Below are 16,927 nucleotides of genomic sequence, written 5' to 3' on the forward strand. Positions count from 1 at the left end.
GTTCTTACTTGAAACTCAACCAACTTTTTTACAGACAAAACACTCTCATCAACAAATATTTCAACAAAACTTGTTTCCGTTGAACTAGCAAGCTCCATAGAGATGCTATTAATTTGATTCATAGCCTTTGAAAATTGGTTCTTCCTATCATTTCTGTTTTCTCTCTCATCTTTCAGTTGGGGCATAATTGTCTCAAGCTCTTGCTTCAGGCTCCCAGAACTTCTGTTCACTTTCACCGTCTTCATGTTAGATGGTCACTGATTCATTCTTGCAACATCACCATCATTTGAATTTGTTTCATAATTAAAACTTAAATCATCAAAATTGTGAAATTTCTCCTTAGCTATTCTCTTGCCGAGAGAAGAATTCACACCCTCTGATGTCTCCATTTTTATTGAACACGGGAGAACAACAAGTACAACTTGAGGGACCGATGATGGACTGGTATCGGAGTCGCCCGACCGAGAGATCAAAGCTGGTGGGAGTGGGTCATCGTCTAACAATTCGCCCTCATCTCCCCTGATACCGGGGCTGCACGGATGAGCTGGCTAGGGAAGATTCAAGGACGTGACAGCAGGTGCAGCGGGTAGCGGGGCGGCTGTGCGGCAATGGCTCGTCGCAGCGTGTGGATCGCCCAAGCAGCGTTCGTTTGCATCCATCCAAGACTCCAATTTTCTGACAATTGCAGTCAGGTGCTCGAACGGTGAAACCAAGGCTACCTCCTGTAGGTTCGGTTCCAAAGTCGGCATCACCAAATCACATGGAATGCCGAGGGGATCCATATGGCCGACACTGTTGTAAGGCGGTTGGTATGGAGGCGATGATGGTTGGAGAGACTGGTAAGGCGACTGTGCAGCGGTGTATATAGCATAGGCCCGTCTGGTGGGTCAGGTTCGGGTCGTGGGTAGGACACCGAAGAGGGCCTTGGCACACTAAAGGGAGGCGCTGGAATCGGGCGCCCCACGTCTGGATAGGAGTATCCAAATTGCACGTTCTAGCTCTGGGGTACCAACACGATGTGGGACTCGGCATGGGTAGTGGCGAGAGGAACGGTCTGTCGAATTGTGAGACCTGTCAGATCTGTTGATAGACAGGTTGCCATGACTGAGTTCCAGCATTGAAGTAACTCGGCTGTGCATAGTGGCCTGGTACGTTCGTGTTGAAGCACAACGGTGTATAGGCGGCCTGACCAATTTCCTCCAGCACTAGCATCTCTGGATCGTCGATTCAAAGAGGTTAGCTATGCTGGAGACCGAAGAACTGATAATGGAAAAAAAATATGTGGCTGTGTCTTCCTCGCACTTAGAGATCGCCGTCACCGATGAAGAATTTCCTCCGTCGATCAGCTTGGGGTTGAATTGGGAGATGAGCACGAAATGAAAGCACCAGATGATACGAGTAAACTCGTATCGGAGAATAATGGCGAGAAATCACCGGATAAATGAGGTCCGTTCGCGGAAGGAAATCCGTTGAGCAACCGATGAACAAAGACGAAAAAGTAAATTGCAGAAAAGTAATAGACGATAAAGAGATAAATTATATTTCTTCAATGATTAATTCAAAAGATAACAAAGACTCATATTTATAATACTCCATAATAACCTAACTTAGTGATCAAGAAATAAGAAAGATACCCTAAATCAATAATATATGAAATACTAGAGATATGGGCAGTGGCGAAGCCACCTGATGGCCAGGGGAGCCCATGGTCCCCCACCAATTTTACCTCTTTCTATAGATTTATACATATTTAGAGCATCCGCAATGCCGCCCTTCCCGGCGGACGTCAGAGAGGCTTCGGGGAAGGGCGCGCGGGACGTCCAGCATTGGGGCGGAGAGGGGCGGACACGCCCGTGGCTTGCGAACACGGGAGGGGCGCGGTCGTCGCGGGACGTCCGTGCCAACGTCCGCCATTGCAGCGACGCGCGGACATCCGACGCGGACTTCCCATTTTTTAATTTTAATTTTTTTTTTATAAATCTATATATACGGCTCGTTGCACTTGCGACGGGGACGACGAGGAGTGAGACGGGGGTCTCATTTGTCGAAGCTAGGGGGTTGTATTTTTCTTGTTTCAAAATTATGTATTTTTTTAGATGATTATGTATGTTTTTTTTGTTTTTAATGAAGTTGTTGCATTTTCCTCGTATTCGTGTCGAAATTTTAATTCCGTAAATTGCATATTTGTGAATTTGTGAATTTGTGAATTTTTTTTATTGCGGGAAGTCCGCGCTGGAAGTCCTTGGGGATGTCTGCCATTGTGCAGTGAGATGTCCTTATGACGTGGCAGTGCAGTGGGAGGGTCCTTAGAGCATCTCCAATAGTTCGTGGACAAGCAATAGCCCAGCCATAGCTCAGCCACAAACTCCTCTGCCACATCATCAGCACTAAAAAACTCCTGCCACATCATCAGGACAAGCAACTGGACAAGCAATAGCCCAGCCATAGCCTAGCCACATCATCAGCACTAAAAACAAATAATTAACAATCACACAAAATACATAATTAAATTTACGACACATATACGGGAAAATGCAATAATTTTATTTAAATTAAAATAAGTAAATTATAAAAAAATTATATAATTAAAAAAAAACCCCTTCTTCCACACACGAATTACGGAATTACAAAATTAAAAATTACAATCACGCAAATACGGAATTAAATTTATGACACAGATACGGGAAAATGCAATAATTTTAGTTAAGTTTAAAAAAGTAAATTATAAAAATAAATAAATAAATAAATCGGCTAGCCGATTCCGGGCCTACAATGGCGGCTAGCAGATCGGCTAGCGGATCGGCTAGAGCCCGCGAATCGGCTAGAGCTCGCCGATCGGCTAGCCGTTTTGCCGCTCGCCGCCTACAATAGTTCGGCTAGCGACCGGCCAGCGCCGGTATCGGCTAGCCGGTCCGCTAGCCTATTATTGGAGATGCTCTTATGACGTGGTAGGAGGGATTTTTGGGAAGTCCGTCAGAAAGGGCGGAGGGACATCCGCAGCATTGCGGATGCCCTAAGTTATCAAATGTATTAATGTATTGGCGTAGATAGTGTTCCCTTCTGCCTCACACTCTCCATGTCGAGAGTTCGATTCCCACTGTGATTCTAAAAATCCTATAACTGTTAACGTAATTTGGGCCGCCAATATGTAAATCATGCCTTCACCTATGGGAATAGTACGTAGATATACTCGTATCACACTAACATCTCTATAATAATGAGAATTCATTCGACTTGAAATCTGAAGCATTTCACACCACCGAACAGTCTAACGAATACAAATTCATTTCACTAAACCCGAATTAAACTAATCCAATAACAGGCAGAAACAAAAGGTTTAAAACTACACATCAAAATGTCCGGCTTGTGCACACCATATCAGTGGCACTGAATTTTCCCGTATCCCAAAAAATAACAGTAGGCATCGAACAAATACCAAGGGAATTAGCGCGCGGCTTGCTTTTGTTTTTGATCTGCAACTTTCATTTCTCTTGATTAATTATTTTGAAGTCGTTTGACTGCAGGCTTTTCGCGCGAAAAACATGAACAACAATTTGGGCTCACAAAATTATCATTAATGGCCCAAACGTCCAGCCCATCAGCTCCATTCATCAAAGATTTGCACATCAGCTCTAAAATTTTCTAATAGTATGACTAAAGATATATACGAATATTATATACACAGGGATTAATATCTAGGTTTCAAGTACCCCAATTCAACCTTGTGCTATCTAGTTATCTAGACCATAAAAGTTGGAGATTTGTTTTAACTAATAAATAAAAATAATCAGTAACAATAAAGAAAGTAAATTAAAATTCTGGTTTTTAAATAATTAATAAATTCAATTTTAAGGTATTAATTTCATTGACTCTTCAGTAATTTGATCACTAATCTAACATCTGATTATTACTCAAGTTATATTAGAATGATCACAAATAACCTTGAAGCTTCCTTCGAAGCGTTCAGATCGTGGATTACAAATTAGGACTTCTGCACCATATTAGCATATCATATGTATGTTGCCTAATAGTTCATAATTTTCCTTATATACCTGATTTTAAATCTCTCACTTCCATTGCCTTATAATATTGATTGGCAACAAAGCGTAACCTAATTAGTAAGACGTTTCTCCTCCTAACAAAGAAAAAAAAAAAGAAAAGAAAGCCCTACGATATTTGGTTATTTAATCAATCATTACGTTTCACCACAAAAACAACACAAAAACCCATTCAATTATTAACTAAATAACTAAAACCACTAAAAACAATGCTAATTATTAAAGTAAAATTGGGTGTGATATTGAATAGTAGACATAATAATCAAAAGGACATCATAGTCAAACACCTTTAACCTTGGAATTCGAAAATGTTTAGATACTTCTAGACAAATACAAATAAACTAGAACGATATAAATCATATTCAACACAAAGTAAACTAGAGAAATCTTTTACAAAAAATTATGTCTATTTTAGTCTTCCTTTAATTATTATCTTGATTGTTTAATCAATTCACAGATTAATAATTTTTCTGGGATATAAACAACATTATAAGAAAATAGAATTTTAATCACCTGTACCCGTAATGATTAATTTATTGAATTAAATGATAATTTCACGTTCATTTTTCACTATCTAGGCGACAAATTTTGCTTGTATTTACAAAATTCAGTCAATCTTTATTCAATGTTGGTATTATTTAAAGTTCATTGATGGAGCCATTATTTTTATATTAAATTGTTGTTAATGTTTTGCAAAAGAGAAATGGATTAAAATGCAAGCACCAGTATTTGATTTTGATCTCTTTCGGTGTTATTTTTCAGCATATTATTTTCTCAAGTAATTGATCTCTTTCGGTGTTATTTCAGAAGGCCCATATACTAAACATGATGAATGGCCATAAAATAAAAGCCCATTCCATAAACTCTATGGCCCATCAGAATAGCGTAAACTCATGTATAAGCCGTTTCCCTCTCCTAAAAGCCCTCATTTCCCCCACAAATCCGCTACTGAAAACATCGCAAAATGCCGGCGGGTCACGGTTTGAGGTCGCGCACCAGAGATTCCTTCTCCCGCGCCTTCAGGAAGAAGGGTCCTACTCATCTCACCACCTACCTTCGGATCTTCAAAATCGGCGATTATGTCGACGTTAAGGTTAACGGATCCATCCACAAGGGTATGCCTCATAAGTTTTACCATGGCCGCACCGGTCGCGTCTGGAACATCACCAAGCGCGCTGTCGGTGTTGAAGTCAACAAACAGGTATGGTGTCTTTTGAGCTTGCTCTTTAACCCTAATTTCAGTCACGTTTCTGTATTTTGTTGTCTCTTGCTGAAAAATCTGCTTTTTTGAGCTGTGATATTGGTATTGTTTGTTATAGTAGTTTTGTAGTATTTGGTTAGGACCTTTTGCGGATGATAGTAGTATGATTTTACAATTTGAGAAATTAGAGTTGTATGTTGATTCTGGAGCTCCAACATTTCTAATTCTAAATCCGTATTATACATTACTAATAAATGAGTAGAACGGTTAGATCTCTTTTGAATATTGTACAAGTATATCCTAATTTGGCTAATTTGGAGTCGTAAATCGACCATGTATCTCCTAATTTGGCTAATCTATTAATTGGTTTAAACAATGTTTGAATTATTAATTTGTGGAGTAATATATTTCTAATTGGTGATTTCTTGTGTGTTTGAGCATTGATGAATTTGTGATACATTCTCTGTAGTTGTTTCCCTAAACGGCATTTCCTTTCCTTGCACTCTGTTGTAGTGAAACTTGGTCCGTCTACATTCCAGTAGTACATTTATAAAGTAGGAGTATCTGCTTATCTAGCAGAGTTTGACTAAAATGCTGTGTTGCTTGTCCTGTGGTAAAGGTTGGAAACAGGATCATCAGGAAGAGGATTCATGTTCGTGTGGAGCACGTCCAACCTTCGAGATGTCATGAGGAGATTCAAGAGAGGATCAAGAGGAACGACAAATTGAAGGCTGATGCAAAGGCTCAGGGCAAAATCATCAGCACCAAGAGACAGCCAGAGGGACCCAAGCCCGGTTTCATGGTGGAGGGTGCTACACTAGAGACTGTCACGCCCATTCCATACGATGTGGTTAATGATCTCAAGGGTGGTTACTAAGTCTGAGTATTTATTTATCTTATGTCTTGTGGTTTCGCAATCAACTCAAGACCAATTTTGGCCTAAATGATAGTATAATTAGTTGCATTTCTCTTAAATTGAGATTTTGATGTCTGAATTTATATTTGTTCGTATTTGCACCCTGTTTTGTTTTAATAAGAGCATAGATCATTCATCTCACCACAGAATACTTGTTTGCATGCCATATTCACATTCGACAACTATAACTATGCTATGTCTATTGTTGTAGTTTTCATTTATCAAAATTAAATACAATATACAGAAGCTCAATATTGATTCTCCCTCTTTGTTCTTTTTTTCTTTTTCTGGAAAAAATGGACGTATTATCCTCTATATAAATTTACTTTTTCTATCTCAATCAATAATTCGGTTTTCATTATTTGATTTACACACACATAATAATTCTATTTTTTTCATTTTGATCGATGCATGAAAATAATCTGCTTTAATTTTTGGTAATTTTTCTGAATATAATGAAGTGAATTGTATTTTTTATTAATAATATTTTAATCCAATTTTATTTTTTATATTTTATTAATTTTATAATATCAAAACTGGTTGAATTCACTATTAATATGAAAAGATTGGTTGCGGACAAAGAGAGTAATTAAACTCTTAAAAAATTGAGAGATTGGTTGCGAAAGAAGAGAGCAATTGAACTCTTAAAAACATCATACATATCAAATTCAAATTGAATAAAGTTAATTAAATAGAAAATTAAGACATACCGAATAGGTTACTTTCGAAGGTACGATGCCATTCCCTTAAATATGTGCGTGATTTTGATAATTTTTTTTAATATAATGAAGTAAATTATATTTTTCATTAATGTTATTATAATTTTATATTAAAATTGGTCGAATCCACTATTAGCCTGAATAGATAGGTTGGACTCTTAAAGCATACTACTCCCTCTGTTCGCCATCAAATTCAAATTGAACAAATTTAAGAAAATGGAAAACTAAGACATACTGAATAGCTTACTTTCGAAGGTACGTTCTTTCCCATTAATATGTCATAATTTTTGGCAGTTTTTTTAATATAGTAAGTGAACAATATTTTTTATGAATACTATTTTTATCATCATTTCTCTCTATTTTCTATATTTAATTAATTTTATATTAAAACTGGCAGCATCCATTATTAACCCGAATAGATTGGTTGCGAACAACGAGAGTAATTAAACTCTGAAATTGGTTCCAGAAGAAGAGAGTAATTTGACTCTTAAAGCATACATATCAAATTCAAATTGAATAAAGTTAATACAATGGAAAATTAAGACACACTGCATAGGTTACTTTCGAAGTATGATGTCCTTCCCAGGTGAGTAATGTTTGGTATTTTTTTTCAGTATAATGAAGTGAATTATATTTTTTTATTAATAATATTTAATCAGTTTTGATCTCTATTTTTATATTTTACTAATTTTATATTAAAACTAGTCGCATCCACTATTAACCTGAAGAGATTGGTTGCGGACAAAGAGAGACATTGAACTCTTAAATCAGGAAATTGGTTGCGGAAGAAGAGAGTAATCGGACTCTTAAAACATACATATCAAATTCAAATTGAATAAAGTTAATAAAATGGAAAATGAAGACATACTAAATAGGTTGCTTTTGAAGGTACGTTGTCCTTCCCATTGATATGTGAGTAATTTTTGGTATTTTTTCTGAATATAATGAAGTGGATTATATTTTTTTATATAATATTTTAATAACTTTATCTCTATTTTTATATTTTACTAATCTTGTATTGAAACTGGTCGCATCTACTATTAACATGAAGATATTGGTTGCAGACAAAGAGACTAATTAAACTCTTAAACCAGGAAATTGGTTGCGGAAAAAGAGAGTAATTGAACTCTTAAAGCATACATATCAAAATCAAATTGAATAAAGTTAATAAAATGCAAGATTAAGACATGCCGGACATGTTACTTTTCAAGGTACGATGCCCTTCCCGTTAATATGTTCGTAATATTTGGTAATTTTTTCAGATATAATAAAGTGAATTATATTTTTTATTAATAATATTTTAATTATCTTTTCACTCTATTTTTTATATTTTTTATTTGTTTTATAGTAAAATGTTACATTCATTATTAATCTTGCAGACAAATAGACTAATTAAACTCTAAAATCAAAAAATTAGTTGCAAAAGAAAAGAGTAATTGAACTATTAAAGTGTAAATCTCAAATTTAAATTGAATAAAGTTAAAAAAAATAGAAAATTCAGTTATCAAATTAAAGAGTAATTGAACTATTAAAGTGTATATCTGAAATTTAAATTGAATAAAGATAAAAAATAGAAAATCCAGTTATCAAATTAAAATTGAATAATGTTTAAAAAATAGACAAATTAAGACAATATATCATTTTCGAAAGTACTGTCCTTCCCATTAATATGTGCGTGTCATAACATCATCTTCATCTATTACTACACGACTGGTGTAGTCTACACCAGTCTTTTCAGGTAAAACCCTAACTCTCAATCAACAGTTCCCCCGTTTCCTTTTCTCCATCTCTCTTTAAAAGTCCAACCCAATTATCTCTCGGCACTAGCATGCAAGGTTGCCGGCGCAGCTCCTTAGCAATCATTTCTCTTTGAATCTCCCAATCCCCTCATCCAAATCCAAGTTGCCGAAATATCTTCAAGCTTGCTCTTCCCCCCGTCAAAATTTGAATGGATTAATCCATCGATTCTGTAATTGACTAGGATTTCGAGATAGCAAGTCTGGCGACTGACGAGGGCCACTGGTGATGGCGGATCCGCCAGGACCGCCACAAGTCCGCCGACAGTTTGTGCTAGAATCTTCGATTTCTGTGAATTTAGGGTTTGAAACGAAGTTGAAAGAAGGGAGGGAGGATTTTAAGTTGCTACTTACGAGGATAAAATGCTGAGCGTGGGACGGGTGCACCTGCCGTCTGATATACCGATTGTGGGGTGCGAGTTGACGCCGTATGTACTTTTGAGGCGCCCCGATAAGAGCGTTGTGACAGAGGATGTTACTGAGTTCAATCCCATCGATGGCCTTTTCTTGAGATATAGATGGTGAGTTCGTTATTTTTATCTACTTCCTGCTAGTTATGTTAGCTAGTTTCTTCTTCATGTGTATCTGCCAAGTGCTGAGGCTTTACAAATCGAGGAATTGATTTTAGTTTACACGACTTCCTTCTGAAAATTCCACACGTAGGGTGCAAAAAAATGTGTTAGCTGTGGTTAATTTGCTCAGTGAATCATGTCACTTATGTTTCATTGGCTGTTTTAAGAAGTGCATCTTAATACCTCCTTCATCAACATGTTACTTTGCCTCCTCTTTTTAGTTTATTATTGTGTTTGTTTTCTTTTCTGCTACTATCTTGTGCTTTGCTTTTAGCTTATTGCTTCACACTTGGATAGGGTGCTTTTTTAATTTTATGTGTTACAGTACTTCGTAAAATTTATGGAGTGATTCCTGTACAGGATTTAATGATGTTAAATACTAACTCCATTTTTACTGTCCTCAATCGATAGACTATCTTTATAGCTTCTGTATTGGTGATTAAACATGTGGCTTGACCGCCCGTTGCTACTATTGAATACTGATGCTTTCTTGTTTTGAAAGGAGGGCTCAGAAGAATTTCGTTGTGTATGTGGATGTGACTTTCGTGATCAATTGTTGTATATTTGATGCAGGTACCGCGTACAGAGTGATAGAAATGTTGCAGTTTGTAGTGTTCACCCAACAGAACAAGCTACAATACAATGCCTTGGATGTCTTAAGGCCAAATTACCTGTTTCGAAAAGTTACCATTGTTCTCCCAAGTGTTTTTGTGATTCCTGGCAACATCATCGTGTTCTGCATGAACGTGCTGCTAGTGCGGTAAATGAAAATGGAAATGAGGAGGACGAAGTTTTTGGGCGATTTAATAGTACTGGTGGTACAACATCGAGTATGGTTAGTATGAGTACATCTCAATCAAACCCCAGCTTTTCAAATGGCACGACTGCTTTGTATCCTGCTGCAGTTACCCAAAAGAGTGGTGGTGAGACATTGTTTGAAGTTGGACGTTCGAAGACTTATACACCTACAGCTGATGATGTTGGCCATGTCCTCAGATTTGAGTGTGTTGTGGTAGATGCTGAAACCAAGTTAGCTGTGGGAGCTCCAGTAGCCTTATCAACTTCGCGTGTGATTCCAGCTCCATCTCCTATTCCACGACGCTTGATTTCTGTGAGTGGGATGGATGTTTCTGGGCATCTAGATATGGATGGTCGTATTTCTTCTGGAGGGACATTTACTGCGCTCTCATACAACATCTTATGTGATGCATATGCTACAAATGAACTCTACAGCTACTGCCCCACTTGGGCTCTCTCTTGGACCTACCGCAGGCAAAACCTTTTAAGAGAAATAGTTGGCTACCGTGCCGACATTGTTTGCCTTCAGGAGGTAAAAGACCCAGTGGGGGATCAAATTATGCCTTTCATAGCTTTATTAATTATGGGTTTTAGACCAGGGAATAAACAAAAATATTTGTGTAATTCATCTAAAGGCTGTTGATATGTCACGCTTGACCCAGTACTAATGAAGTTTGGCATCTTCTCTTGTGTCAGGTTCAAAGCAATCATTTTGAGGAGTTTTTTGCACCTGAGCTGGATAAATATGGTTATCAAGCATTCTTTAAAAGGAAAACGGCAGAGGTTTTTAGCGGGAACATGAACACACTTGATGGCTGTGCAACTTTCTTTCGTCGTGATAGATTTTCACATGTCAAAAAATATGAGGTGGTTGAAATTCCTAAAATGCATCTAACATGCTCTGAGCCTTTCTTTTTGTTTTAATCATATGTTTTTTCAATGTTTTAATCATAAATATTTTTAAATGCAGGTTGAGTTTAACAAAGCCGCTCAGTCTCTGACTGATGCTGTGGTTCCACTTGCACAGAAGAAAAATGCCTTAAATCGATTGGTGAAGGTATTCATGAACTTCATAATTATATTTATTTCTTGAGTACTTCTATAGTTTTGCATTCTATCATCAGTTATCTTCTAGGCACAATAACCTGTTCTACTCTTCTGGCATACAGGATAATGTTGCTTTGATTTTAGTTCTTGAAGCCAAGTTCGGAAACCAGGGAGTTGATAGCCCTGGGAAGCGTCAACTTGTTTGTGTGGTAAGATTTCCTAATACATCAGCAGCAAACATGACATTTTGGTTTTAAATTTAACTGCAAAGCTTGGCTCATGGATTGAGAATGAGGTTTCTTGACTACAATTTCTCCCTTACCAAGGGCAGATTTTTGTTTTCAGTGGACTTAATCATGATTTTTACTAATAGTCCCATTGATATGCTTTTCCTTTTATTCCTTCAAAATGGTCAAAAGTGTTTGAATTTTTTGATGCTTCCTTCGGGTATAATCTTATTCCTTGTGTCTTAACTTTTTAATGTGGTAAATACTTTTTATAATGCATTGTTTTCATTTAATGTCTTGTCTAGTCAATTTGGTGTAACATCTGATAACTAATATCCTTCTCATGTTTCTGAACACAGGCAAACACACATGTAAATATGCACCAAGATTTGAAGGATGTTCGGCTTTGGCAGGTTTATTTATGAGTGATCCCCTCTCTTGACATGGTTCCTTTCTGAAGTTCACTTTGTTCAAGTTGCGTTATGCTTTGTACATATCAGGTCCACACGCTGTTGAAGGGCCTGGAAAAAATAGCTGCAAGTGCAAATATACCGATGCTGGTGTGTGGGGATTTCAACTCAGTGCCTGGAAGGTGCTTTAGCTATTTTCATTATTATGTGGTATCTAAGTTTGCATGCATAAAGTAGCCTTGGTGTGTAGGGATTAGTAAGTGATGAGTAACTTGTTATTTGTTGCAAAGTACAGTGCTCCTCATGCTCTCTTGGCTATGGGAAAAGTCGATCCAGCTCATCCAGATTTAACTGTAGACCCACTTGCAATTCTTCGACCTATCACCAAACTAACACATCAGCTGCCATTGGTACCACTTGACAATGACTGTTGAATATGTACTTACCAAAGCTTGTGTTCATACTTATACTGATTTATTTTTTTGGCATCGTACTTTAGGTTAGTGCTTACTCATCCTTTGCCAGAGCTGGGGTTGGTCTTGGACTGGAGCAGAGAAGAAAAATGGATCCTGCTACCAATGAACCCCTTTTTACAAACTGCACACGTGATTTTATTGGAACTCATGATTATATATTCTATTCAGGTATTATTGAGTAGTCCTCCCACAATCTTTATATTTCTGGATCTGATGTACATTATGGTAATCTTTTTAATTCGATGAAGACCATAACTTGCTTTATCCGTGTAGCTGATTCCTTAACCGTGGAGTCTCTGTTGGAGCTGGTGGATGAGGAGAGTTTGCGCAAAGATACTGCTCTTCCATCTCCTGAGTGGTCATCGGATCACATAGCACTCTTAGCTGAATTCCGCTGCAAATCTAGGACTAGACGTTAACCGATGGGGTATGATATTTCTTGTTGCTGCTTACATTTTCCATCAAAATTGTCTCTCTGGTTATACTGGTTTTTATGTCTGGAGGAGAAACGTTTGTGTGGAAATTATGATTCTTACCTTTCGATTTGTACCGTGCAGGTCCGTTCCACCCAAAGGAGGAGTTCGAGTGGTGACAAACTATTGAAGAAGAGGATAACGAAAGTGATTGTAATGATGAAATCATTCTACATGTTGATTTTCCCGTTGTACCCCCCTTGTATCATGCAACCTTCTGTCTGAAAGAAAATTTATTTATGATAATGTTATCATTAGTTTGCCATTTTTAACATTCTTGAAATCGAAATGTGTTGTTGTTTCACTACCCTTTTGCATGGGTTCCTCTTTTTCTTTCAACAACTATAACAGTAAGAAATGAATTATACAATCTGCAAAATGACTTTTTTTTGTTTGGCATGAGATTTTATGAAGTGTTGCTAGAATTAAGTAGAAAAAAGTGTTTTCTTTATAAAAAATTGTAGTAGCTCATAATTTTAGATCTACAATGTTTTAAGGTTTCAAGTTTCTACGAAGGATTGGTGCAAACGTCGATTTCAGAAATATCATGTCATTTTCATCTATTCATTACTATAACTTGCAAGTCGCATAACCCAAAATTGGCTTAAATTCTTCTTCAAGAAAGAATCCACTGGTACAAATAAGTGATCAAAGCTGCAACATGTGAATAGAACACCAAACAAACAACATAAAAACACATACATATCAGCAATGGCCGGTAAGGTTTTAGCAATAAGTTTGACGATGCTAATGATGTTTTGTCGTTCGGGTTCTGATTTTGGGCAGGACAAGAAAGTGTGCCAACAGCAATTAGTTAACCTATCTTCATGTCTCAATTTTGTCACTGGAGATGCCAAAGCTCCATCCCCAGCATGCTGCACCGAGCTACACAAAGACGTCGACAAATCCAAATTCTGTGTCGGCGTCCTTGTTAGAGACAGGAATGAGCCCAGCCTTGAGTTCAAGCTCAATGCCACTCGAGCTTTGAGCCTTAATTCCCTGTGTAAAACCAACTCAAACGCTACAATTTGTCCCGGTATGTAACTGTACTCCATCAACTCAGATATCCTGCTCAAGTTAAAACTTCTCGTTTTTTTTAAACTTGTTGGTATGAGCAGAACTCTTGCACCTATCCCCGAACTCGCCTGAGGCTCAGATATTTGACCAATTTGGCAATAGTACACATGCTGGAGGTAGCTTACTTGTCTTCTTTACTCCCATATTTATTTTCTCTGTTTCTCTCCCTCTTGCCAGTTTCGATGGATTGCAGAGACATTGCCTAGTTCAGCCACTAAGTTGAGTGTCAAACTAATCAGACAAGCAGCCATTATTGCATTCTTGGTTTGGGCAACTACTGGAAGTAGCTAGAATGTTGTGAGCTAAGAGTTAAGACATCATAATGGTACAGAACATGTGGTCACAATGTCTTTCTGATGTAAAAATTATTGGAGTTGTTGTTTAATGGTGTCCGTCTAACTTGGCCAAAAACGCGATATATAGCATTAACAGTACGAGTTTACAGTTACACTTTGAATCTGCTAGGTCACATAATAAACTCTATGCTTCTAAACAATATGGCAGCTGAACTTTGTTGGATCAAACTGTTTTTTGGTCTATAACAACGGCAATAGATTCATCTGCATATGAGGTATTACATGGTACCACTGCTGAAGAAGCAGCTACTGTTACATAGGATTCTTTCAAATACATGAAAAACAGAGAGTATTACACGCAAAACTTATGTTTGCTGCTTCATTAGTGCAGTTTTTATGCATTAGAATCAGGTCCAGCTGGTTTAGCATTTAGAAGCGGCTGCAACGCTTTTACCACGATAGTCATGTTTGGCCGGAAATCTGCTTCATACTGCACGCAAAGTGCTGCTACAGCAGCCATCTGAAAATGGACAAACATTTTCTTGCATTTATCATGATGCATGATGCCAATGTATTATATATATAGAGAGAGTGTAGTGTGCTTTTAGACCTTTGCAATAGCCTTTGGTGGAAAATCATCGTTTAGCTTGGGATCAACACATTGCTTCACCTTATCTTCACTCAATCTTGGAGTTGCCTGCAGAAAAAAAATTAGGGGGGTTTGATTTTTGAACCAAAAACAGAAGCAAGTACTCACCCAAGTGACAAGACTCTGCTGGCCTTTAGGCATGGTGTGGTCTACTGGCTTCCTTCCAGTGAGGAGTTCAAGAAGCACGACCCCGAAGCTGTAAACATCGCTCTTCTGAGTTATCTGCCCTGTCATTGCATACCTGGAAAAATCATCACACAAATCAAACTCCCTATCAAAACTCTCTCTGAATCTTAACACTGAATCACTCAATCAATCAACTGACTCTGGAGCATGGTAGCCGAATGTTCCAAGGACTCTTGTCGAGTGCAGCCTGGCCGCCGTGTCTGACGACTGGTTCGTTAGGCTGAAATCAGCAATTTTCGAAACAAAATCATCAAACAGCAGCACATTGCTTGACCTAACATCGCGATGAACAATAGAAGGTTGACACTTTTCATGCAGAAATTCAAGCCCCTTTGCAGCCCCAAATGCAACCTTCACTCTCTGGTTCCATGTTAGAACGGGCCCAGGCTCAGCCCCTTGCACCCCTTTTCTACCTGCAGCAACATTTTCAGACCAAGAACCACTTTTATCTCAAAAAATGCATCAATTCTACTGCACCATCCCAATACCATGCAACACATCATGTAAGGATCCCATTGTGGCATACTCATAGGCAAGAATTCTGGTATTTGTTTCAAGGCAATATCCCAGCAGTCCCACAAAATACTCATTCTTGAGCCTCGACACCATAGATAACTGCAGAAAACAGCCTCATTCAGCCTCAAACATTGTCCTAAAACACAAAGATTTGAACTTTGTTTTTCACCTGGGCTGAGAAGTCAGAGTCTGGCTCGGCTGATGAGGTGTCGAGCTTCTTGATGGCGGTTTCACGGCCATCGCTGAGCTTGGCGTAGTAGACACGGCCGTAGGAGCCCTCTCCGACAAAGGCCTTTGTCCCAAAATCACCGGTCAGTCTATTCAGCTCACTCAATGACAATGCTGGTATCTCAATAGGCAACGCTTTCTGCGGCGGTCCATTTCTTGCACCAGACCTCGGTTCTCCCCTCCCATTGCCTATACATTCAACCAAGAGACGTCATGAGAGAGATGAGGATGAGAATGATGCGTGCGTACGTACCTCCACCGGCGCCAGCATAGGGAATGCCGGCCTTAGGTGGAGCAGTGTATTGGTTGGCCGGAGGATTAGGCTCCTCCTCTGCTCCTCCGCAACACAACATTGTTCAAATCTGAGGTGGTGGCAGCAGAAATCTTCAGCTTAGGCAAACGTCGTAGATATCGACGCCCACATTTGCTGATCTCTTATGAGGCTGTAATAGTCCTACAGTCAATCACACATTTGATAGAGACATCATAGTATGCATGTAAGAGAATGGATCAAAGAGGAAACACATTCATTTTTAGAAAATTGAATCACATCAAAGCAAAAAAAAAGAACATGATCAAGAATCAAGAGATCGGAACCTGTAAAGAGACAGAAAGATGAGCAGAAAATGGAGGGAGAGAGGACGAGGGAATATGTTTTCTCAAGACTTTTTCAGTTTCTGTTTTGTTTTGGCGACAAACACGCATGCAAACTCTTTTCAACCGCAAATGCCTTCATCTTGCACATCTACTTAAACTCCCAAATCATTCTACAAAACGTCCGTAATTTTGTAGGGAAATATTATTATTATTCTTATATTTTATTATTATATTATATATATTATTCTATTATTATTATTATTATTATTATTATTATTATTATTATTTATAGATATAATGAGGAGGAGTATTATAGTAATTATGATTTTAATTGTTATTATGATTTTATTATATTATATTATGATTATGATTTGTAGGATTTATTATGATTATTTATTATTATTATTATTATTTATATTATGTATTATTATATATTATTATTATTATATTATTATTATAGTATTATTTTATATTATTATTTTATTATTATTTATTATTATTATTATTATTTTTTATTTTATTATTATTATTTATTATTATTATTATTATATTTATTATTATTATTATTATTATTATTATTATTATTATTATTATTATGTTATATGCCAACAACAAACCTATCTCAGTTCTTTGATGTTTGACTAGGATTTTCACCACCTGAATATATAGTATCTCCAAATATATA

General features: G+C 37.4%; 4 protein-coding genes across 5 annotated transcripts; 3 read left to right on the plus strand and 1 right to left on the minus strand.

Moving 5' to 3' along the window:
- The first annotated feature begins 4,976 nt into the window (after window positions 1-4,976).
- LOC121798309 (60S ribosomal protein L21-2-like) lies at window positions 4,977-6,234 on the plus strand. The gene is made up of 2 exons (XM_042197238.1): window positions 4,977-5,259; window positions 5,879-6,234. Exons 1-2 carry the CDS (start codon window positions 5,023-5,025, stop codon window positions 6,134-6,136), a joined length of 495 nt encoding a protein of 164 aa, XP_042053172.1. The 5' UTR covers window positions 4,977-5,022; the 3' UTR covers window positions 6,137-6,234.
- A 2,347-nt stretch (window positions 6,235-8,581) lies between these two features.
- LOC121798689 (carbon catabolite repressor protein 4 homolog 1-like) lies at window positions 8,582-12,997 on the plus strand. Its single transcript, XM_042197819.1, has 11 exons — window positions 8,582-9,211; window positions 9,836-10,592; window positions 10,757-10,927; window positions 11,031-11,117; window positions 11,230-11,316; window positions 11,694-11,747; window positions 11,835-11,926; window positions 12,040-12,154; window positions 12,244-12,388; window positions 12,494-12,647; window positions 12,778-12,997. The coding sequence occupies exons 1-10, from the start codon at window positions 9,054-9,056 to the stop codon at window positions 12,637-12,639; spliced, it is 1,812 nt and encodes a 603-aa protein (XP_042053753.1). The 5' UTR covers window positions 8,582-9,053; the 3' UTR covers window positions 12,640-12,647; window positions 12,778-12,997.
- A 371-nt stretch (window positions 12,998-13,368) lies between these two features.
- Window positions 13,369-14,162, plus strand: LOC121800390 (non-specific lipid transfer protein GPI-anchored 22-like). Of its 2 annotated transcripts, XM_042199963.1 has the most exons (3): window positions 13,369-13,729; window positions 13,812-13,886; window positions 13,964-14,162. In XM_042199963.1, exons 1-3 carry the CDS (start codon window positions 13,405-13,407, stop codon window positions 14,059-14,061), a joined length of 498 nt encoding a protein of 165 aa, XP_042055897.1. In that variant the 5' UTR covers window positions 13,369-13,404; the 3' UTR covers window positions 14,062-14,162. The 2 variants fall into 2 exon arrangements, with proteins under 2 accessions (XP_042055897.1, XP_042055896.1); XM_042199962.1 differs by having other exon boundaries at window positions 13,812-14,162.
- Window positions 14,163-14,266: 104 nt separating this feature from the next.
- Window positions 14,267-16,305, minus strand: LOC121799079 (probable protein kinase At2g41970). The gene is made up of 8 exons (XM_042198416.1): window positions 16,243-16,305; window positions 15,899-16,099; window positions 15,587-15,834; window positions 15,390-15,516; window positions 15,041-15,314; window positions 14,824-14,956; window positions 14,677-14,763; window positions 14,267-14,586 (listed from the first exon to the last, which is right to left on the minus strand). Exons 2-8 carry the CDS (start codon window positions 15,996-15,998, stop codon window positions 14,461-14,463), a joined length of 1,095 nt encoding a protein of 364 aa, XP_042054350.1. The 5' UTR covers window positions 15,999-16,099; window positions 16,243-16,305; the 3' UTR covers window positions 14,267-14,460.
- Between the last annotated feature and the right edge of the window lie 622 nt (window positions 16,306-16,927).

The sequence above is a fragment of the Salvia splendens genome, chromosome 4 (assembly GCF_004379255.2).
Source record: "Salvia splendens isolate huo1 chromosome 4, SspV2, whole genome shotgun sequence".
NCBI lineage: Eukaryota > Viridiplantae > Streptophyta > Magnoliopsida > Lamiales > Lamiaceae > Salvia > Salvia splendens.